Consider the following 23,405-nt stretch of genomic DNA (forward strand, 5'->3'; position numbering starts at 1 on the left):
GGTGGGCAGGTGTACAGGTAGATTCACAGGTGGGTGGCCTGCGAACCTGTCTGTCACGTGGGGGCGGGACCCAGAGGACAGAGGATGGTGGGAATTACTGGGAGGGGTATTTTAGCTTCCAGACCAGCACAGGTATCACCTCCTCCTGGAAACTTCCAGGGGGCCCCAGACCAGGTTAGGGCCTTCTCTGACCTCCAGGTCCTCTGCTGCCCCATTAAAGCTGGTGGCTTTATTGTCACTGCCTGGCCAAGTCTGTCTTCACCATCAGTCTGGGGTCTCCTGGCTGGGGACCAGGTTCGGTTCACCCCTGTGGCACCAGCATTGAGCTCAGCGCTGGCGCACAGTAGCTGGTCGGAATGTGCTGTGTTGAATGAAGGAGTGAGTGAATGAATGAGTGAGTGGAGAGGGAAGAGGGGGTGCTCCCAGTGCCTTCCTGTGGGTCATCACTGCCCTCACTCGGGGAATTTTCCTCTTCTCCCTGGTCCCGCCCAGCTCCGACCTGCTGGCTTCTAACTTGGCTTAACAAACCCCGGAAGGGGGCCAGGTGTGCCCCCCTCCCGTCATGGCACCGTGATGGGGAGAGGCTGGTGTGGCGCCTCCCGCAGTAGCGGATGGAGGGTGCCAGTGCTCCCTGCACATTAGCATGCTGAACCCACGTCTCTCGTAAGGTGTTAATTAAATTTCTTCGAAGTATATTGTCTGAAAAAAAAAGGATAATTAGAAAGATGTCTTTAAAAGTATTTATGTAACTGATATGGTACTGCGTTTGGTTTGCCGCATAATTAGATTTAAACACAACTCCTCGAGCGGCATACTCATTTAGAGAGAGCTGCTCATTGAAATGTCATTGCGTTGTTTTTCAGAGTTTTGAGACTGGTGAAATCATTCCGCTGCGGTGGGGAGAGGCCTGGCGGCGAGCAGGGAGCTGGGTCCCTCTCCCGCAGTCTGCGTCCATTCCCTGCGCCACCGGGGCCCCTTGCTCAGTGTCCGCCTCTACGATGGCCCCCCAGGAACGACAGCTTACGTTTGTGCTGCTCTTTGTAATTTTCTGAGTCCTTTGGCTCACTGAGGGAGCTCCATTTTACAGACAAGCAAACCAAGGCCAAGTGTTTGCTGAAGGTCACACGTTAGTGACAGGTCGCAGAGCCGGGATTGGAAGCCTGGTCTCCTGATTCCGGGACCGTTTTCTTACACAGCCTGGGAGAACCTCATTCTTTGTGTGATCAGACCGTCTCCTAGTTTTGCAAAACTGCCTCTGATCTTCGGTGCCTTCATTCTGCGGTTCGCACGTGGCGCTCCTTGGATGCTGCTCATGCTCCGCATGGCGCTGGGGCTGGCGAGTCGGTTCTTTCAACTGGACCTCGGCCTGTGGTCCATGCGTTCTCGATGGGGCCGGTAGCACCCCCAAAGGGGGCAAAACCTGGTTTTTTTGGGGGGTGAAAAACGTACTCTTCTTGTTATAAAGCACAGATACACACGCAGTAAATGAACAGATAAACAACATATCCGTGGTGCTAAAATTTCATGGGAGGAGGGAGAAAACCTCTACACAGGCCCCTCGGGGGGTGATAGTGATAAGGGCGTGCTGGGGCAAACAGCAGGTTAGTCCTAGTGATCCCACGAGCTACATGCTGGTAAGTTGCCAGGCTCTACCCGCCAGTCCTTCCCCTTCACGACCTCTTTCAACCCTCACAACAGCCCTCCGAGGTTCCCAGGTTACAGAGGGGCAACTGAGGCTCAGGGGCGAAACCGCCTTGCCCGGCTAGGGACCGGGAGAGTGAGGACTCAGCCCCAGCAGGGCCCGCGGGAAGGCCGGGCGCTCGGTCCTAGTTGGGCTCCATGTGGTCTGCGTTGACAGGACCATGACCCGCGGGCCCAGCCGTGTGCTAGAGCCGCACCACCGCGCAGGCTCACGGCCCCGGGGCCCCGTGACCGCGGTGTCTTCTCTCCCCGCAGGGTGGACCCGGTGCCTCATGACGCCCCCAAGCCGCCTGGCTACACCCGCTTTGTCTGTGTGTCTGACACCCACTCGAGGACGGACCCCATCCAGATGCCCTACGGCGACGTGCTCATCCATGCCGGCGATTTCACGGAGCTGGGGCTCCCGAGCGAGGTGAAGAAGTTCAACGAGTGGCTTGGTAGGTGCTGGGTGGGAGGAGCCTTCCTCCCTGTCTGCCTGGTCCCCCTCCTCGGCCCTGTCTGCCTGGTGCCCCTCCCTGGGAAGCCTTCACTGACCTCCCAGACCAGGTCGTGTCCCTCTCACTCTCCTGTCACCCTCAGACGTCTCCTGCCCAGGCACTCATCTCAGCAGTGACTTTCCATTTGTTTGTGGGATATTTTTGGCCTGGGAGGCCCCCTCTCAAAGGACTTTTGCCCAGGTTTGCTTTTGTCCACTTGCATGTTCAGCCCCCAGGTACTCAATAAATAGTTGATGAATGAATGAATGAATGAATAAACGAGTAAGTGGCTGAATGGATGAGTGAATGAATGACTCTCTGGGAACCATGATGCCAGGTACTTAGCGGCTCAGCCGCCCACCACCATTGAGATGGCTTCCCCAGTGAGGAGACCCCCCCCCAGGCCTCGGCGGCCCCCAGCAGGGGCCTAGGGGACCAGATGTGGGCTCCTCCCGTGGGCAGCTGTGGGCGCAGGCAGCGGAGCGCTGTCCCATGTGATGGACGACCGTGGGCGATGATTTGCAAGCACGCCTCGAGGGTTTTGTCTTGGCTTTTTGCTTTCTTCTGAAATAAGGAAGGCATAAACCTGGTATGCCCCCTGGGAAAAGCCACTTGCTTGGAATCCAGGGAAATCTCACAGCAAATTTTCTCTGCCAGGGTCCCGGGGGACAGATGGATGACCCCTGGGCGGCCCTGCGCACTGGCCTGCTGTCTCAGATGCGTGGGTGTGGGGCCGGCCCACCTCCATGTGCAGTGCCACGCGGCCGCCAGACGTCCCCGCCTCCCCAGGGACGTCCCGCTGTGCAGTTGGCTGGGAGCTGCGCGAGCAGAGGGCCAGGAGCGAGGCGGGTAGCTGCAGTGAGCGAGAGGCCGGGCTTTGCCAGTCGAGACAAATATTTACAAGCAAGGCCTTCCCCTCCGCTTGGCAGGCTCGGAGCTTTAAATATTGATTTTTCAAACGGGAAATTCTAATCGAGGGCCCCCTTTGGGCAGAAACTTGTGAAGGCTGGGGTGGGAGAGGGCTCCTGCGGGCAGGCCTGCCCCAGCCTTCTCACCTGGCTGCGTCTGGGCTGTCTCCTAGGAGGGGACCCTCGCTGTGGCTGGCTTCTTATCCCCCCTGCCGTAAGGCTCAAGAGACGTGAGGCTCCACTTGGCTGAGCCGAGAGTCTGAGTCCAAGGCCGATGACAGGAGTTGCTGCTGGCCGGGCACCTACTGTGCGCCAGGCCCAGCATGGGGAGCTCCTTATTGCCGCTGCCTGGTTGAGTTGTGGGAATAGCTGTTTGGGACGGGTGCTGTTTCAGTCGCTGTTTGACGATGTCCGGCCTGTGCACGGAGGTTCTCGAGGGTGGGCCTGTTCTGACCTAACCCCTGGCCCATGACGATCCCCTCGCTGCGGAGTGAGTAAGTGAACCAGATGCTGGCAGGTGCAGTGGGGGTGGCTGCCGAGTGTCGTGGGCTGTCCGCATGGGGACTGACGATGGCCCCCTCCCGGGCTGGGGGCAGCTTCTAGGGGGGGCTGACTTTGGGCTGGGCCTTGTCTCAGGATTGGCAGTCTGTGCAGGGGACGGAGCCGCTCCAGGCCTCGGGTCAGCTGAGGCCACAGCATGCCCGTGGATACTCAAGAGGAGTCATGATGTGTTGTGGCCGGAGTAAGGGGTTTGGAGGATGTGGGGGTGACAGGCCTGGAAAGAGGGCTGAGGCCTGACCGTGACTCGGAAGGTGAGGGGAAACCAGGGGCTGGCAGGGCCAGCACGGCGAGATGGGCGTTTTAAGAAGCGCTCCCTACCGGCCTCTGAACAGAAGCCAGGCCGTGCGCGGGGGCAGTTGAGGAGGCCTGCTCCGTGGTTGCCCTGGCGGTTGGATCCATCTATGTGCCTGCGTTATGGTGGGCGGGAAGAGTGAACTTACAAAGGGGTCTTCCTTTCACAAAAGCTCCCTTCCCCGGGCCTCTCCGCTTCTCGGCCTTGAAGTGTTTGCAGATGTCAGTGCTTGTCACTCAAGCGGAGTGTGGGGGCTTCAGACTGAATAAGGAGCCGCTCTCCATCCTGCCTCAGCGGCAAGGAATCTGCATGGGAGTGAGAGCTGAACAGGAGCCGGTTTGTGGAAGTCTGTCTGCATCTGGCTTTGGGGGAATTTGTCTGAGCACGGTGAGGCTCACCTCTGTGGGCTGGCCCTTCAGGTCCCCAGGGCTGCGGTGGTCATGGCTGAGGGGCGGGCCGTGCGCTCCTTAGGGCTGTGTTGGTGCATCTGCGCGGGTGTGTTTCTATACGGAGCTAGTGTCTATTGAGTGTTACTATGAGCCGGGCTCTGTTCTGTGCCCTTCGTGTGCATTTTTAAATCATTTAATCCTCCTGATAACGGAACGAGGCAGGAGCTATTGTCATCCTCATTTTACAGAGGAGAAAACTGAGGCCCAGAGAAGGAAAGTGACTTGCCCAGGGCCACACAGCTAGTAAGTGGCAGAGCTGGGATTCACGCCCAGGCTGTCAGACTCCGGAGCCAAGATCCTGGCATCTCTTCTCTTGTTCTTCTCGTGGTGAATCCTCTCTGATTCAAAGGAAAGGCGTGGACTGCGCCGTTCGGGGCCAGACGTCCTGGGTCTGCTTCCTGGCCAGGTGACTGCGGCAGCCACATGGCCTCTCTGAGCCTCCGCAGCCTCGTTTTCAATGGGGGTGCTTGGGCTCCCCTTGCCCTGCCGCCTCCGGAGCTGGTTCCGAGGCTCCGTCGGGATGGAGGAAATGATCAAGTTTTGTATACTGTAAAGCACTGTGTAGATGTTATTATTGCCGCCGTGAACTGGCGTTGGCCAGATCAGGGCTCCCCTTGGGGTAGGGGTGGGGGTCGTGGGTTGATCCCACAGGAGGAGGGATGTTTAGGCTGGGAGGGAATATTCACTCCCAGGATGCCTCCCTGACGACTCCTATGTGTCCCACATGTCCCGGGCTCTGGGTGGCAGTGGGGAGTGACGGACAGGTATGCTCAGAAGCCATCAGAGAGCCGTTAGAGCGACACGTGTCTGTGGAGCCCTGGCCCAGGGGACGTGATGGTGACCGAGTGCCCGTTTAGCTTGGTGGTCACGGGAGGCCTCTGTGACGAGGGGACCTTGGGAAAGGCATGGAGGGTGAGAATGAGGGCATGTAGCAGGCACGTTCCAGGTGGAGGGCAGGGTGGCTGCAGAAGCCCTGAGGCGGGAACAGGGAGGAAGGGAAGTGTGGAGCCAGGAGGGTTTGGGAAGGCCGGCTGGCGCCAGTTCTCACGGGTCCCTGGGCCAGCGACAGGAGTTTGGGATTGATTCTCAGTCTGAAGGGAGCTTCGGGAGGGTTTATGGAGGGGAGTGACCTTTAGAAGGGTGTTCAAAGGCCTGGATTCCAGAGTAGAGTGGAAGCAGGGAGGCCATGAGGGCAGAGGCTCTGGAAACTTCTAGGATTGATGTCTGGGTGGTGGGATTGTGGGGGATTTAAATTTTCTTCTTTATGGTTCTGTCTCTCCTTTTCCTGCTGATTTTCTACAGGGAACATGTACTATTCTGGTAGCGTCGAATGAAGGCAACGCTAAAATCTCATTATTTTTAAAGAGGTGTTGGCCTCTCTGGTGTCTGGTGCACTGTGCGTCCCAGGATGGGGTGGGCAGCCCTGGCCTCAGGTCAGTCCTGGTGTCACCCAGCCCCGCAGATGGTCTCCATGAGCCCCTTCCCCAGGCCAGCAGGGCCCTGCTCTCCTCGTCCCGGTTGAGAATGTCACAGGTTTGAAAGTCACAGCCAGCTTCGTCCATGCTCACTGATCTCATGGAAAGCATGGAAAATCATATTCCAGGGGCCACCTCCAGACAGACAAGAGGAGAGTTAAAAAATTAGTACAGGCCCTATTTGTAAGACGGGATCAGGCCCCAACTGGGCATGTGCGTGGCTGGGTTCATGCTGGCTAATTTGCTGCTGGCACCTTACACTCGGTGCGGCTGCGAGCGGTGTCAGCGTCTTGCCCGTTTACAGGCTTCTGTCTGGTCTGTGTTCATTGAAGGGCTGGGCTGGGGGTGACAGGCCCCTCTGAACACACCTTCTTTCCCACTGGCCATTCATATCCCGAATATATTCATGAAATACAAATGCCAGCTTGGTTTGTAAATGTCCCAGCGAGCAGCTAAAACGTTGCTGAGGACAGGCTTTCCCAGCTATAAGGAATGAAAGGAAAAGCAAAATGTGCTGAAAATGGAAGAGAATGTGTGAATGTGCTGGAAGCTCCTTGCTCCTCCACAGCTAATGGCGTGATCATGGACGGGCAGCATGGCACCCCCAGACTGGTTGGCTCATAAGTCTTGTCTGTGCAGGAAGGTGGCCATTGGAGGTTAAGAGCCCCCGCCTGGAAGTCAAGCAGACCTGTCTTCACCCCTGCTTTGGCCTCTTAGTTGCTGTGTGATGTTAGCTCTGTCATTCAACCTCTCTGTGCTTCGTCTGTAAAATGGGGAGAATTGTTTACCTACCCCACAGGGTCAGGGAGGATTGAAGAATAATGTCCCTGTATGGTGCTTCGCATATTCAGGCCACAAGGAGAAGCCCGCAGGAAGTGGCAGCTGTTATTTATTGTGAAAACCCTGCCTTCTGCCTGATCTGAGACCACCCCCCCCACCCCGGCTCCCCTCTACAACAACAAACAGACCAGTCACCCAGCCTCAGTGCCTGCCGAGCCCGTTCCTTCTGCCGCACTGGCCGACTCCACTTGTCATCATAGAACTGGGTCCCACTCTGGGCTTCGGCTCACGCTCCATCTGGGAACGCTCTTTCTCCTCCACGAGGCAGAGTCCTTCCGGCCCCGAACATCGATCGCCTCCAGTGAGGCCTCCCCTGCCCCGTCCCGGGCTGCATTGGTCCCTCCTCCCTCTGTGCACCCGAGCTCCCTGCTCAGGCCTTGGTGGTGGCCCTCCCTCATGGCAGGGAATTATCTGTGTCCTCACGTCCCCCTGTCCCCCGACTTAGACCGTCAGCCCCTGGAAGGCAGGGTCGAGCCTCGTCCCCGGTGCCAGACAATGCTTGGCCCAGGGAAGCCCTGGACAGAGGCTGTGGCCTCGGGGTGGACAGGAGTGAGTGGCTCGCTGGCGTGCTATGAGCTGGTCGGGTGGGACAGCAGTAAGTGGGGGCTTCGAGGAAGGCAGGGCTGTGATGCAGACCAGTGAGTGTGAGCCATGGCTGTTGCAACACAGGACTCGGGAGGGTCTGAGACTCAGAGGGGGAGGCTGAACTGGGGTCTCAAGGATGAAGCGAGGGGCCGAGGCCAGCAGGTGATCTGGGCCCGACCAAGGAGACCAGGTGTTCCAGGCAGATGCGTGGGCTCTCCGCTGGAGGCCAGGGGTGCTGAGGGCAGGAGGAGAGGCTGAGTGACCAGCAGCATGCACCTCCCGGGATGCCAGCTGCAGAGGCAGCAGCTGACCCCAAGGCTGACTCCACCCACATCTTCCCCCAGGCAGGAGTGCGGGCTGAGTGACGGCCATGCCCCCTAGAACTGTCAGTTCGTGAGCTGCGACTTGCAAGATGCCAGGAAGCTTGCTCCCTGGGACTGGCAGGTGCCAGGCTGGGCTCCCCTCCCTGGCCGGGAGCAGCCTGCAGCCTCGGCAGCCCCGCAGCCTCAGACCCCTGAGCTGGTCTTGTAGTGATTGCCCAGAGCTCACAGGCCGGTTTGTTCTTGGCCCTTCTCCTCTGGCCTCTCCACCTGACTGGATGCCGCCCTGTCTAACTTGGGGTCTCCTCCTCAGCTTCCACACCAGCTTCCTCTGTGGGCTCTGCCTTCTCCATCTCCTCCTTTTGTTCCTTGTTCTCCTCCTGCTCCCTGAAGGTGGCTCCTCCCAGAGCCCAGCCCAGCCTGGCACCTTGGGCCTCCCAACCACCTTCTTTTCAGACTACAGTCAGACCCCCAGCTCTCGCTCCCACCCAGATCTGCAGATGCCTCCATCTCTCTCTGTAGCCCGGATCTCTCTTTGAGATCTAGCTGGTGTATTGTTCAGTCTTCTTAGAAGACACCTCCTCCTGGCTGTCCACCAGGATTTCAGACTCATTCTGCCCCAAACTGAACTCCCAAATCTCAGACCCATCCCCATGGGCTATGTAGTAAGGTGCAGCCCCCCAGCCTCGCATTTGAGACCCTCCCAAGCACATCGCCTGTGCTCCCTCCACATTCCCTCTGAGGCTGCTGTCAGCCGCTATTGTTATTCTGCCCCCGCCATTGTCTGTCCTGCCCCCCTTTGCCCCCTCCACTCACTTACGTCACCTGTGTAGCTGCTGTGGGCACCCGAGCAGGCCAGCCTGCCAGGGCCCCCTTCCTCCTTCAGGATCCTGTGGGCTCCTCAAGCGTGGGGACGGTGCCCGGGTCAGCGCAGGTTGTCAGAGCCCAGCCCCGCTTGTCACCCCGGGGAGCTCGGCGGCTGTTTGTTGGCTGAAGCATGGAGAGGCCTGGAAAGCACGCGCACCAGTTAATTAAGCGGCGCTCCCCTCGGCAGAGCCAGGCAGGGGCGGGAGCTGAGGGCCCGGTAATGGAGTATTTAGAAGTTATAATTAACTTTTTACTGGCGCCCTAGCATAAAACGATATATAAGACAATATAAAAGGGGTCCGAGGATTTAGTTAAATAGAGCTAGGCCTTGTAGCAAGAAAACCCTTCATTACAGTCTGTGCGGGCGGAGGGGTGAGAAGGGAAGCGGAGAGCCGGCCGAGGCGGTTTCTTCGCTGCCTCGCTCGCCACGTGCTGGGGGCCCCGGGCCGCGGGGGGGGGCCTGGCCACAGAAATGGGCTGCACTCATGCTGTCCCTTGGCCACTGTGACTCCATTCAGGAGCCGGCGGAATGGGCTCCAGGTGGGGGTGGGGGGCTTCGAGAAGGAGCTGGGGGGCCTCACCTCCCCACGCAGGAGCAGGAGGCTGCCCACAGGCACAGAAATTGTCATTATTTGTGGGAAGCAATTTTTTCAGATGCGGCTAGAGGCTGACCACCCTTCAGCTGCTTCTCTTCACCCCACAGGCGATGGCTTCCCACCTCCGGCTGCTTCCTTCCTCCTTCCTCGCTTCCTCTGCGGGAGGCCAACCTGATGTACACGGCCGGGGTGTAGGGGTATCGCTCTCCACCCCCCAGGGCCGTCCCCAGCAGCTTGTGCAAGTCCCTGCTCTCGTCTTACTCCTTCAATTTTTTTTGCCTCTGTCCTTCCCGCCTCCACACGCAAGGGGACACAGTCCTCTCGGTGTTCCTTATCTGTGTGCATGTTCTCAGGCCACACCTCACTGTCATCTCTTTATGCTCAGTGCTTGTCACACGGCTGTGGAATGGTCAGCGGTGGGCACCCCACGTTTTGTATCAGGCCCAGAGACAGTCCCTGGGCGGCCCCATCCCTGGCTTTCCAGGGCCCTCATCTTCCATGTCTGGTCCCTGCAGGACTGCTGGGGGCACGCTCCAGGGTGGGGCAGGACATCTTCTGGGCTTCCTTGGGCAGAGCCAGTCCACGCTCCTGCCCCATGCGGGCACGGGGCAGAGTGGAGGCGGGATGGAATTTTCCTGGGAATGGCCGCAGTACCTGGGGTGTAAGCAGCTCGGGCTGGGCGGGCAGGTCCGGTGTGACAGGCCGCACTGTGGCCTGTGGTCGGGACTCGCAGCCTCTTCACCAGAGCAGAGGACGGAGCCCGCGTCAGGGGTTCCTGGGGCCCACTCTGGCTCTGCCCCTCCGCAGCCCGGTGATCTCTCTTCTCCCCCACTGAGTGTCCACACCTGTAAGACGTGACATGTGGACCGTGTGCTAACTAAGCCCCTCCTAGTGCTCCTGCTGGGCCCCTCCTGGTCCACACCCCTCATGGCCTCAGGGCCTGGGCATGGGTTAGGGTAGTGTCCCCCTCTCTGGCCGGTATGTGACTGCTGGAGGACAGGGGAGGGGCCTACAGTCATCCCAGGCAACACGTATCTTGGGGTGAAGGGGTGCTCTGTTCACTGGCTTGAACGAAATGGCTCTGTTCACTGTCGGAGGTTTGGTGATGACCAATGCAGGTGTGGGCCCTGCCCGAGGGGCCCGAGGGTGAATGCAGAGTCTGGCAATTAACCATTAAACAAAGGCAATAGACAGGACCATTTGAGGTGATTGGATCAATGAATCAGTCAACGCACGGGGCTAGGTGCTTGTGCTGAGAGTGGGAGGTTTCTTGACATAGGTGGCCTAGATTCCCTCCGAGAGGGTCCTGAGCTGGGAAGGACACAGCCCTGAATTGCCTGGTGTGCAGCCGGAGGCCTGCAGGGTTGAGTCCAGTGGTGGCGGAGGCCAGGGAGGGAGGCCCAGGTCTGCTGACCGGCGGGGCCCAGCGGCTGGGGCGAGGATGTGGATTTTACTCTGAGTGTTAAAGAGGCCACTGGGGGTGTCAGCAGAGGAGTGGCATGGCCTGATTCAGTGTTTGGAAGGACCCCTTTGGCTGCTGGGTGGAGCATGGCTGCAGCAGACAGGGGAGGACGCCAGGCCACCAGGAGAGGCTGGTGCAGGCGCCAGTGAGAGCCGAGGGAAGCTGGGACTGGACCTGGAGGCGGCCAAGGGGACTGAGAGCAGTGCCGGGGTTCAGCCATAGTTTGGAGTGAAATGAACGGGACTTGCTGATGGGAGCTGTGGGGTGGAGGGGGAGGGCGGTTATTGATCTACAGAGCCCAGCAGGCCTGGCAGGGGGAGGGCATTCAACAAGTATTTGTTAAGGAAATGAGAAAAGCAAAGAAAAATTTTATGATGTGGTCACGTCAATCAAAATATCCAACCAAGGGGCCGGCCCGGTGGCGCAGCGGTTAAGTGTGCACGTTCTGCTTCGGCGGCCTGGGGTTTGCTGGCTCAGATCCCGGGTAAGGACATGGCATTGCTTGGCAAGCCGTGCTGTGGTAGGCATCCCACATATAAAGTAGAGGAAGATGGGCATGGATGTTAGCTCAGGGCCGGTCTTCCTCAGCAAAAAAGAGGAGGATTGGCAGCAGTTAGCTCAGGGCTAATCTTCCTCAAAAAAAAAAAAAAAAAAATCCAACCAAGAGGTGATAGTCATCTTCACTAAATGTGTCCAGTAGACCCAAGATGGATGCCGGTTCCTTGGCTCATTCGTTGGATGCAATGGCCTGCTTCAGATGTTTTCAGAAACACGTTATTCTCACAAAGATTCAAGATTGAATCTTTCGTACAAAAGTTTCTTTGACTCTGGCCCTCGTGTCGTTTCTGGTACTCTGCTCAGAAGCTGGTTGTGTCCAGGGACCTTGGTTGTGGGTAGTCACAATGGCCAGCATGACTGATGAACAAGTGGTTGCCTAGAGAAAGCGAGAGTGATGCTCGGATAAAAAAAGGAATGTGGAGGACAGCAGAGGTTAGGTTCATGGGAAAAATTAATTTTCTATATCCTTCATCACAAAAAAGTCTTCACAAAGCCAAAGTGTGTTTTAGGGGCTAAAAGGGAGAAAATTAACTTCTAATAAAGATGAAAAAATCTAGAATTCCGAGTTGTAGTCAAAGCGATTTTGGCCAGCAGTAATTACAGTATTTTCACGGTAACGTATAAACCCCTTGAAAGGTGTGCTTACATGCTAATTATCTATTTACAACGAAATGGCTTTGAACATGAAATGAGACCAGTGGGGGTGTGTGTGTGTGTGTGTGTGTGTGTGTGTGTATTTCAAACATGTTTGCAGTGGTGTTTCTTTTTTTTTTTCTTAAAGACCATCGTCCTAAAAATCTGCCTTAAATTAAAAACAAAATTGTTTTTTATGTTTAAACAGGGTAGAGATGCATTTCTCTGGGAGCTTGGGGCCCCCTGAAAGTTCTTCTTTGGTTTTATTTTGTTATTTGTTTGGATGTTTTGCTTGCTTCTTTGTATCCCGCCTTACGCCAAAGGATTAGAGATGGTTTATAAAAACAAAAAGAATAGTCAAATGGTAGAGTGGTGATGATAAATTAAAAGCTAGGATTGAAAAACTCCAGGAAATCAGAGCAGCTCAGAGGGAGGGCCTAGAGTATCAGCACCAGGACTCTGTGGGCCCTGTGAGCTGGAAACTGGAGTCTGAGCTTCCTGGGGGCCAAAGGGAAAAAGGGATATTTATTTGGCATGTGGCTCTGATCACTGGGAAGAGGAAATGTGTCGGCCTTTCTCACTGGCCCATCCTCTGTGACGTGCTTGGGCTCCATCTCGTTCAGCTGTCAGTACGTTGAGGCTCAGCCCTGAGCCCCAGTCAATTTGGAGGACCTTGGTATAGATTTTCCTACTTGAGTATAACAATGCCTATTTGTTTAGTGTTTCCTAGTATGTAAAACACGTCCGTTTCTGTCATTCACTTTGTGCTGTCTCCCCGTCTCTGCCTTCTTTCAGATTGATTGAAGTTTCTTTTTTTCCCCTCTGCTGGTTTGGAAACTCTACATTCTTTTTCCATTTGTTTAGTGGTTATTCATAAAATTTTAATATGCATATCTGACTTAGTCTCAAATTAATCAGCACCTCCATTCTCCCCGAGGGTCCCTGGCATGCACCCACCTACTCCCGTCTTGCCGCTTCTTATGCATCTCTGCTGGCTGGTGTCTCACTTCTAGCTGGTTTTTGACCCTGCCCTGAAGTAGTCATCGTCATCTTGATTTGCTTTCTGGTTCCCATTCAATTCTTTACTCAGCGGATGTTTGCTGAGCACTTTTTACCTGCGGGCCATGATTCTGGGCACAGGGCATGCAGCAATGAACAAGCGGAAGACAGGCCACGGATGAACAGAGCTGTAGCGTGCGGGGCTCGGGATAAGGGGACAGGGCGGGACCCTCTGATGAGGAGACGTTGGAGCAGAGACCTGAGTGGAGAAGCCAGCTGTGCCCATGTTTGGGGAGGGCGTTCTGGGCAGAGGCAGCAGCTCTGAGTCAGGGGTATTGATGGCACATGTGAGGACCAGCAAGGAGGCACGTGGCTAGAGTGCCACAGAGGGCCCGAGGGGGCGAGTGGGAGAAGCAGAGGCGGGATGGGGGGTGGGAACCAAGTAGGGGAAGTTGAGTGGCTGCATGTACGAAGTGGCAATTGAAGGGGACTTTGCAATTTGGGCAGTGTTTGGACAAGTGAAGGGTGGGTGCAGGCCTTCCAGCTAGAAGGGGCAGGCTAACCAAGGGTCTGAGGCGCAAGCTCCTCCTTGCCATTGGTTTTCAATCATTCACTCATTCAACAAACATTTATTGATCACCTGCCTTGTTCCAGACTCTGTGCTGGATGCTGAGGATACAGGGGTCTGCAAAACTAGCCAGATTCCTCCTCAACAGACTTATAAACGAGGAAACACCGTGACATGATGGAGACAGAACAGGGTGAAATGGTAGCCTGTGATGAAGCGGGAGCCATCTGCGTTTAAGTCACAGCTCACCTGCCTCCCAGGGGACTGACCTGCCCTGGGTCTCAGGTTCCTCGTCCGTACTGTGGGGATGATGCGTTCCTCCCAGGCCGGTGGTTGTGTGGAGGAGAGACAATGTGTTGAAAACAGCATGAGCTCTGAGGTTTTGCTGAGTTTCCCCCCACGAGCCTCCTCTTCGCCCTGAAGCGCATATTCGCCCGTTGGCTCTCGTGTGAGGCGATGGAACCCTCGGCGGAAATTGTTGGTTGGTAGAGAAATAGCTGGTTGGTCATTCACGAGTTGGGGGAAGTAAGATTTTCTTTTCTTGTGCTTCTTTTCTTTTTTCTACAAACATGGAGAGATGTGTTTGGATATGAAATAAGCCTGTGGGTTTTTTAAAATGTCATTTTCATGCTGGACTTTATTCCAAAACAGGAATAATCGATAAGCCAGAAAATCCTGGCCAGCGCAGAATTGTGCACGCAAACTCCTGAAATGTTGGGAAGATTCCACCATTTCCCTGTCCACACCAGCTTCCCGCCCCTGCCTCCCATACCTGGACTCAGCATAGACTTTGTCAGAAGCTTCCTGACTGTTTTGGAGTTTGGGATCACCACTTAGAGGGGTGCGGAAACCGCCCTGTCCGGCTGTCCTTGTCTGTGCAGATCTGCCCCTTCTCGTGGGGTGTCTCCCCACCTGGTCTCTCAATCCTCACAGCCAGCCCTCTTCAGAGTTCAGGTGCATGAGATCCCCTGGGTGTGTTGGGGGGTGTCTCATTAAAAGACAGATCCCAATTCAGCACGTCTGGGGTGGACCAGAGAGTCTGCATTTCCAACAGGTTCCCAGGCAACGAGTAGCAAGACCTTAGACCAGCACTATCTGAAAGAACTTTTTGAGATGATGGAGATGCTCTAGCCTGTGCTGTCTGATATGGTAGCCACTTACCTCTTATGGGTATTGCGCTCTTGAAATGTGACTAATGCGGCCAAGAAACTGAGTTTTGTATTTTATTCCATTGTAATTAATTTGAAATTAAATAGCCACAGTGGGTTAATGGCTGCTGTATGGGACAATGCAGCCAGACAACTCCTTATGGTGTCTGCTGTTACTGTCTTTACAGATGAAGAAACTGAGACAGGGAGATGAAGAGCTTGCCCAAGATCGTACAGCAAATAAAAGTGGAATCAGGATTCTAACCCAAGCTCTATGATCTTTTAAAAATTTTTATTATTTTTGTAGTACCGCAGGTGATGATTTTATGCCGGAACATCCTTTTGTGTATCCAGAAAATCCCAGCCCTTTCTAGTTAGCAAATTCCTCCTTTCCAGGATGATTTTGATATTCACGATCAGGAGTAACTTTATAGCAGCCGGGCCAACTAAACAAGGCCAGGCTTAAGTTGCTGACAAGATATGAGGGCTTCCCACATCCTCCATTTCATATGTGAAAAACATGTTTTGCTACAAAGCCTGGTATCCAAGTCGCACAGAGACTTCACGAGAATAATGACTTCCTCTGGACAGCACTTCACAATTTAAAGGTGCTTTCTTGTTGTCCACTTCTCCCTTGCAACAAGCAGCCTGGATCCTGAGTAATGTTGTCCCCACTTTACAGATAAGGAGATCGACACCTAGTGCAAGGCTGTGATTTCCGGGCTCTCAGATGTTACCTTCCCAGAGAGGCCTTCCCTGTCTGCCCTGGATCGATCAGCTCCCCCACCCCGATGCTCCCTGTCCCGCTCACCCAGTTTTATTTGTTCCATAGCTGTTATCCCCACCGGACCTGGTACTTATCTGTTTCTTCCTTTTTTGACAATATCTCACGAAGGTCGGCTTCTTGAAGGCAGGGATCTTGTCTGTCTCGTGCACCGCTGCATCTTCAGCACTACGGACAGCACCTGTAGGCACGCCATATTTATTTATTATTTATAAATTAAATTAAATTCCTGAAGTGAGAGAGGGGCCAGTGGAAAGGATGCAGACTTGGGAGCAGTTGGACCCCGTCTCCAGCCCTGCCTGGCCACATGCCTGCTGGGCAGCCTTGAGAAATTCAACACCCTCTTGTGTCTCAGTGTATCATTTACAAAGTGGGGGTAACACACTTTCTCTGTGGAGCTGTTTGAGGATTGAATGACACTGTGGTTGGGACCCTGTTTAAGATACCTCGGGTTTGGATCCTGGCTCCATTCTTCCCAGCCATTGGGCCTTGGGCATGTTATGTCTTCTCTCTGAGCCTCAGTTTTCTCATCTGTAAAAGGGGGCTGATACTGGAAGGGCTCAGCGAGCCAGGGGGTGATCTGGGCTCAGCAGAGGGCCTGGCATGGGATCAGCACACAATCAATGCAGCCTTGTTTTCGTTGTGGTCATTCTATGGGTGCGGTGCAGTGCCCCAGCGCAGAGCCGGTGCTCAGCGGATGGCAGCTTTAATTCCTATTATTAGTATCTTCCAAGGGTGCCTTCCTCTTTTTTTAATCAGATATTTAAAAGTTAAGACTTAGTTCTTTGAAATTTGTGTTAAAGAAACGAGATTTAAAAAAGCGTATAGGTTTGTTTCTTTGATTTCTCTTAAGAAGAAGAAGGATTTCACACCTTTCGGAGTGTGCACAATGCAAATGAAGATCTGAGAGCTCGCGGAAGGCCGTTTGGAGCTAATTCTGGGCTGGTTTGACAGCCACGACACTGACGGGGAAGCATTGAGCTGACAAAGTGGGGCTTTCTTTGATAGCGTCCCAACCTTTCAAAACAGTCACTGCCCAGACTAACATTTGTCATATTGGTGTTTGAAAGAACTTTTTTGTTCATTGCTCCAACTGTGCCCCCTCCTGCCTTGGCCCCCTTCGTTGGCTCCCTGCTGTGTCCTGGGTGAAGCCCAGACCTTTGCCTGGCAGTCAAGGCCCCTCAGGTGTGACCCCAACTGTCCCTCCCAGGCCTGTGTCTGCTTGCCTGCTCACTGGCCTGGGCTTCTAGGCAGTTGCCAAATACCTTGCAGGTGGATTTTCCCACCTCTGTGCCTTTGTGCGTGGGGGGTGCTCTTCCTGGATGCCCTTCCCTGCCTTGCCTGCCTGGGGTGCTGCTATTCAGCCATGACACCTATGTCTATGGTGATCCTCTTTTTCAATTTTATTGAGGTCATAATAGTTTGTAACAGTGTGGAATTTTGTTGTACGTTATTATTTGTCAGTCACCATATACATGTGCCCCGTTACCCCTTATGCCCCACACCCCAGCCCCCTTCCCCTCTGCTAACCGCCAATCTGTTCTCTTTGTCCATGTGTTTGTTTATATGGTGATCCTCTTTTATCCACTTTTTTGGAGTCCCTCCCTTACTCCTGGTCAGATAAAGGAGAACTCACTGCTGTTTATGATTCCCTGTGACTCAGAACCACTCCAACTACAGATCCCAAATTGCTTGCGTGTGTCTTTCTCACACTAGACAGCAGAGAAGGGGCCGTGTTGAGACCTCTCTGTTTCAGCTCCCGGCACAGGGCCCAGCGCTTATTAGGGCTGAGGGAAATGACTGTGGAATGAATAAACAGAGGGGGCAAGATGATTTCACTTTAGTGTATCTTAACATCCCAAATGTTTATTTAGCTTTAAAACACTTGGTTTTACTAAGAAAAGTCTTAAAAATAAGAACCTTTAGTTTTAATCATTTTCAAATACTTATTTCAGCTGCTACTGCAAAGAACATTGCTTAGGGCCAATTTCCCCCTTTTTAGATGGATTGTCTGTAGCCAGAAGGCACCTGCGAAACCTTTTGAGAAAATGTTTGTTCAGTAACATGAGGGCCAAGTGTCTGGCCTTGTAGTCATGCCTTTCATCCAGTGCTGTCAAAGCCCGGTGAAATCATGCTGGAATTTTCTAGTAAGGTGGGAGCAGGTGTAGGCTTCCTGGCCTGAGGCTTCTCAGGTAGGACTTTTTGATGAAGGAGGGTGAGGGGGCCAAGACTCTAGATGGCCACCTAGTCCCTGTTCACCTCTAAACCTCAATGACTTCTAAAACTCTAGAATTGTTTGCTTCCAAGATTAGAATGATTGGCGTCTGGGGTTCTAAGATTCTGAAAATAGCATTTCTCGGACTCTAAAAGCCCCAAGAACCTACCGTTCTACCTGCTCACGCTTCTAGTTGTCGAGGATTCAGGTCCTCAGTTCTCTTCTTCTAAGGTTCTGTTTTAAAAAAATTGTGGTTAAATATACGTAACGATTACCATTTTAACCTTTTCACGCATACAGTTCACTGGCATTAAGTACATTCACACGGTGCGACCGTTGCCACCATCCGTCTCCAGAACTCTTTGCATCTTGCAAAACTGAAACTCCGTACCTATCGAACACCAACTCCTCGTTCTCCCCCCAGCCCCTGGCAACCACCATTCTACTTTTGGTCTATAAATTTGACTACTCTAGGGACCTCATATAAGTATTTGTTCTTTTGTGACTGGCTTATTTCACTTAGCATAATGTCCTCAAGGTTCATCCATGTTGTAGCATGTGTCAGAATTTGCTTCCTTTTTAAGGCTGAATTCTATTCCATTGTATAGACAGACCACATTGTGTTTATCCACTCATCCGTTGATGGCCACTTGAGTTGCGTCCACCTTTTGGCTCTTTCGAATGATGGTGCTATGAATGTGAGTGTACAAATACGTGTTTGAGTCCCTGCTTTCAGTTCTTCAGGGTATATATCCAGAAGTGGGATTGCGGGGTCATGTGCTAGTTCTATTTTTAATATTCTGAGGAATTGCCATACTGTTTTCCACCGTGGCTGTACCATTTTACGTTCCCACCGACAGTGCACAAGGGTTCCCATTTCTCCACATCCTCATCAACACTTGTTATTTTCTGGTTTTTTGATAGTAACTCTTCTAATGAGGTGGTATCTTGTTGTGTTTTGATTTGCATTTCCCTAATGATGAGTGATGTTGACCACCTTCATGTGCTTATTGGCCATTTGTATATCTTCTTTGAAGAAATGTCTATTCAAGTCCTTTGCCCATTTTTTAATTGGGTGTTTTGTCTTTTTGCTGTTAAATTGCAGAGTTCTTTCTATATTCTGGGTGTTAACCCCTTAGGACAAATAGTTGCAAATATCTTTTCACATCCTGTGAGTTGCCTTTCACGCTATTGCTGATGTCCTTTGACGTACAGAAGTTTTTAATTTTGATATGCTTTTTCTTTCGTTGCTTGTGCCTTTTGGTGTCATATCCAAGAAATCATTGCCAAATGCAGTGTCATGAAGCTTTCCCCACATGTTTTCTCCTAAGAGTTTTATAGTTTTAGCTCTTGCCTTTAGGTCTTTGTTCCATTTTGAGTTAATTTTCATGTATGGTTTTAGGTAAGGGTCCAACTTCATTCTTTGGCATATGGATGTCCACTTTTCCCACCACCATTTGGCTTTGTTTCTGAGCTCTCTGTTCTACTCCATTGATCTGTGTGTCTGTCTTCGTGCCAGTACCACACTGTTTTCATTCCTGTAGTCAGTTTGGAAATCAGGAAGTGTGCGACCTCCAATTTTGTTTTTCTTTTTCAAGACTATTTTGGCTATTCAGGGTCCCTTGAGATTCCATATTAATTCTAGGATGGATTTCCTGTTTCTGAGAGAAACGTCATTGGGATTTTGGGAGGAATTCCATGGAATCTGTAGATTGTTTTGGGTAATATTGACATCCTAACAATATGAGGTCTTGCAGTCCGTGAACACAGGGTGTCTTTCCATTTATTGGTGTCTTTAATCTTTTCAGCAAATGTTTTGTTGTTTTCAATATACAGATCTTTCACCTCCTTGGTCGAGTTTATTCCTTAGTATTTTATTCTTTTTAACGCTATTGCAAATGAGAGTATTTTCTTAAGATCCTTTTCAGGTAGTTTATTGTTAGCGTGTAGCAACTCAACTCATTGTTTTGCTCATTGTTTTTGTATCCTGCACCTTTGCCAAATGCGTTTAATTTGTTCTCACATCTGTATTGCTTTTTAAAATGGCCTTTAAAGGCTTGTTCACAGTGGCCATGAGATCTTCTCCAAAATATTGTGTTGTTTAAAATAAAGTCATTGAGAGCTCCTCGTAACAGAGGAGACTTTGTAAGGACTCAAGTACATGACAACATTCTTTTTCTTTTTTTTGAGGAATGTTTAATGCAAAAACTCTGGCATACGTACTATGTCTTGGTGGTTGTGACAGGGCGAGAAATCATGGGCTTCAGCTACAGATGGGGGTTCAGATTCCCCCTTTTCTGCCTCTCAGTGGTGTGGTTATTAACCTCACTGAGCTCCAACTTCTTCGTCTGCCGTACACCGCCTGTTTGGTGGGACTATTGTAAGGTTAGAGATAGAGCATGAGGGAGCCCATCTCAGACTCTCAACAGGTGACACCTGTGATGTCATGAAGGGCTGCCTGACCTGCCCAGGTGAGGAGCTGCTTGCCCAAATCGCCTGCCTTCAAATCTGGTTGGCAGAGTATGCCAGCACTTAGACCCCCAGGACCTCAGAGGAATCAGCCAGTCCGGGCTTTCTGCCTGTTCTGTCTTTCCATCACTCTTACAGTGACCCAGTTGGATTTGGTTCTCGGTTTTGAGCAACAGGCGGGGCAAGTGAGAGGTCAAGTGGCCCTGGACAGAGTCAGGAAGTGGACGAGCTGGCTTCCCCAGGCCTTCTTTTTATTTCATGAAAATTTTGTTTGCGTTAAGGCAATCCACGTACACACTAAGTCACAACATGCTACAAGGCTTCTGAGGAAGCCAGCAGTCCCCCCACTCCCTCCCCGGTCCTGATTCCCATTCCCAGGGAAACTCTCATTGTTGATGCTCTTATTTCCACGATGTCTCTAAGGAACAACCTTGTGTTGCTATTTTTTGATTTCTCCACTTTAGATTTTACTTGTTAATTTCTTACAATGAAAAATGAAGATGCAGAGCCCTGGACCCTCCACCGTATGCGCACATCTCTCCTCCTATCCCTTTCGATAGCCCTAGCACGGTTTTTGGTTAAATATTCATTCTACAGCGTACTCTTTTTCCTAAAGTAGTTAATTGTTTTATTTGTTTGCTTGTTTTTCTATGTACCCGTTCTGGTTCATCCTCAAGTCTCCTGCAGAGCTTTAAATGCCCCTCAGCAGTGTGGTGAGCCATGCCAGGCCATCTGTGGCTGATTTTTCTCGTACCTCCTGGAGCCTCTGACCCCTGCCCCGTCTGGACTGGTTGACCTCCAGGCCTGCATTCAGTTGTCATCCTGGGACCTCCCTTCACCATCTTCTCCCTTTGCCTCTCTCCTGTCTTGGAGCCCCTGGTTCTGGAATCCCATGGCTTCCTTTTTCTTGGTTTACTCCCTCATTTTGGTGGAACACACCCTGTGGTATCTTTCTGAGAAAGAATGCACTAGAGATAAACCTTTGGCAAAGTTCCATGTCAGAAAAAGTCTTTATTCTGTCCTCAGTCTTAACTGATAGTTTGTCTGGGTATAGAATTTTGGGTTGCAAATCATTTTCCCTCAGAATTTGGAAGGAATTGCTCCATTTTCTTTTAGCGTCCAGTATCAGGATGGAAAATTCCACTGTTGTTCAGATAGCTCATCCTTTGTGTATGACCTGCTGTCTTTCTGGACAGCACGCCTCAGGTCTGGATTTCATTTCCTTCATTGTTGTGGGCATTCAGGTAACCCTTTTACTGGAGCAAATGCTGTCCTTTAATCCTGGGACTTTCTCTCATATAGTTTTTTTCAAAATTTTCTTCTCTTTTTTCTCTGACTTTTTTTCCTGTGACTTGTGGTTCTCAGATGTTGAACCTCTGCTTTTGTATCTTTCCTTGCCTGCTGCCTACCCCATGGTCTTTTTGCTTTAGTCTGTGGGAGGTCTTCTCCACTCCATCTTCCTGCTCTTTAACCAAATTTCTAAAATTCTGCCATGTTTTAATTTCTTTTGTTAAGAGCCCTCTGCTAGAATTTCTTGGGTGCAATATCTTCTATTATCTCACCAAAGGTGTTAATTATATATTAATTTTTTTCCCTGCGTCAGCCCCATTTCCTCTGATTTCCTTTCTTTTCCTTCTTTTGACCTCTGATACTGTTTTCAGCTGAGAGGTTTTTCTCAGAGGTCTGATGATCCTGTATGTTTGTGCGTAAGAACTGGACATCTGGAAGCCATTGGTAGCTGTGTGTGTGTGTGTGTGTGTGTGTGTGGGCAGGGGCAGGGATGGGAGTGTGTGTGTATGTGTGTATGTGTGTTGGCAGGGGCGGGGGTGGGAGACGTACTGTGACGAGGACCTGGCCATCTCTTTGGGGAGCCCCCATAGCGATATCTGTCTGTTTTCCCTCCTGGACCTGTCTTTCTCCGCAGAGAGGAGGTCCCAGTTTCTGAGTCTGGCTTCAGGATTTTTGAGCTGAGAGAGGAAGGGGCTTGGGTCTCCAGAGTCACTGTCTCTGTGCTTTCACTTTATCCTCCTGCTGTTCAGCCCCCGGCCTCACCGGGCATTCTCCCTCTGGCCTGATGGTCCCTAAACAGGGCTCTGGGGAGCCTTTATTTTCCCTCGAGAGTAGTACCCCGTGCTGCGCAGACTGGGGGGTGAAGAGCATGGTGATGGGTATGATGGGGGTGGAGCTGGGCCTACCTGCTCCTATAGGTCATAGGTCAGACCACCCGCCTGGGCCTGGGTCCCCAAGCTACCTGGGGCTCTGGCCACAGCTCGCTTTGCTTCTTTTGGCTCCCCGCTCCCCTAACCCCCTCCCAGGACTTTGGTTTCAGTTGCCTCTGCTCAGCTAAGCCAGTCCACTCATCTGTCTCCTTCCTGTGTCCCAACCTCTGTCCTTGGACACTTACCCCTTTTTATTCCTTACTGTCGATTTCATGGGATGTCAGCAGCAATCAGACAAACCCGGGCATTCAAAATGCCTCGTCCTGCGTAAGCACCCTTTTGGTCTTGCTGTCTGACCCTATTGACCCCCACCTTGGGGTACCTTCACCCTGGCACCACCTGGAGGGTCTCAGAAGGCTGAAAGGGCTCTCAGAGGTCAGGACCTCCAGGTCACCTCCTCATGGAACAGATGGGGAAACTGAGGCCCGAGGAGGGGAAGGCAGAGCAGAGGCTGAACTCGGGCCTCCTGACCTCCAGTCCAGGGCTCTTGCTGCAGCCTCACGTGCCAGCCCTGCGCCCTGGGCCTTGTGCCCGTAGACTCTTGACATCTGCTGGGTGAGTGAAAGCCTTCCAGAACGTTCTGTTACCGACTGCCCGGGAGACCTTTGGTGAGTCATTGGCCTCTCTGACCCTCGTCTTCTGTCCTAAGTGGGTGATAAACCCTGTGGATTCAATGAATGTGTGTGAACAACTACACTGTACCCAGCCCTGTGCTGGGTCGAAGAGGATTCGAGCGGGTCCCCATCCGGAAGGAGCGCCCAGGCTGGTGGGGAAGGAGATGACCAGCCGACAGCAAGAGCACAGGCCACGCAGGGCTGGGAGCCCCGAGTGTTGGGGAGCATCTGTCCCCCTGCTAGGTCTGGGGAAAGAGGATGCTCATGGAAGTCCTCTGGAGCCACCTGATGAAGGTGCGATGAACTGGAGTTGCCTCAGAAAGAAGGGCAGGAAGGGGGTCCCAGGCAGGTGGAACAGCATGAGCGGATGTCAGGAGGCCTTAACAGCCCAGAGGGGTGCATGGTCGTGGCGGGTGGTGAGAGGGGAGGTGGGCACCAACGGGGCCTGGCCTGGAGGGGGCGCCGTGGCCCCCAAGTTCTGGATGTGCGTTCCGTCCATGGTTACCAGCCTGGCTCCTCTTCGGGGCCACCGAGAGCTTCGAGGAACGTCTGTGGGCATGTTTGTCTGCCAGGCTGAGACTTCCTGGGAGGCTCCCACGGAATCCTTCTGGCTCCCGGCAGCCTTATTTGGGAGGAAGAGCGCAGACACCTTCCGGCCGTCCCTTT

At 52.7% G+C, this 23,405-nt stretch overlaps 1 protein-coding gene across 6 annotated transcripts in view; it reads left to right on the forward strand.

Moving 5' to 3' along the window:
* MPPED1 (metallophosphoesterase domain containing 1) overlaps positions 1-23,405 on the forward strand; it is an 80,119-nt gene that overhangs the window by 21,157 nt on the left and 35,557 nt on the right. For all 6 annotated transcript variants that reach the window (XM_070254477.1, XM_070254475.1, XM_023631872.2 and 3 more), the window contains one exon: positions 1,957-2,138. In XM_070254477.1, coding sequence (XP_070110578.1) covers positions 1,957-2,138 — 182 coding nt within the window. The remainder of the gene's footprint in view (positions 1-1,956; positions 2,139-23,405) is intronic.

The sequence above is a fragment of the Equus caballus genome, chromosome 28, assembly GCF_041296265.1.
Source record: "Equus caballus isolate H_3958 breed thoroughbred chromosome 28, TB-T2T, whole genome shotgun sequence".
NCBI classification, from domain to species: Eukaryota; Metazoa; Chordata; class Mammalia; order Perissodactyla; family Equidae; genus Equus; species Equus caballus.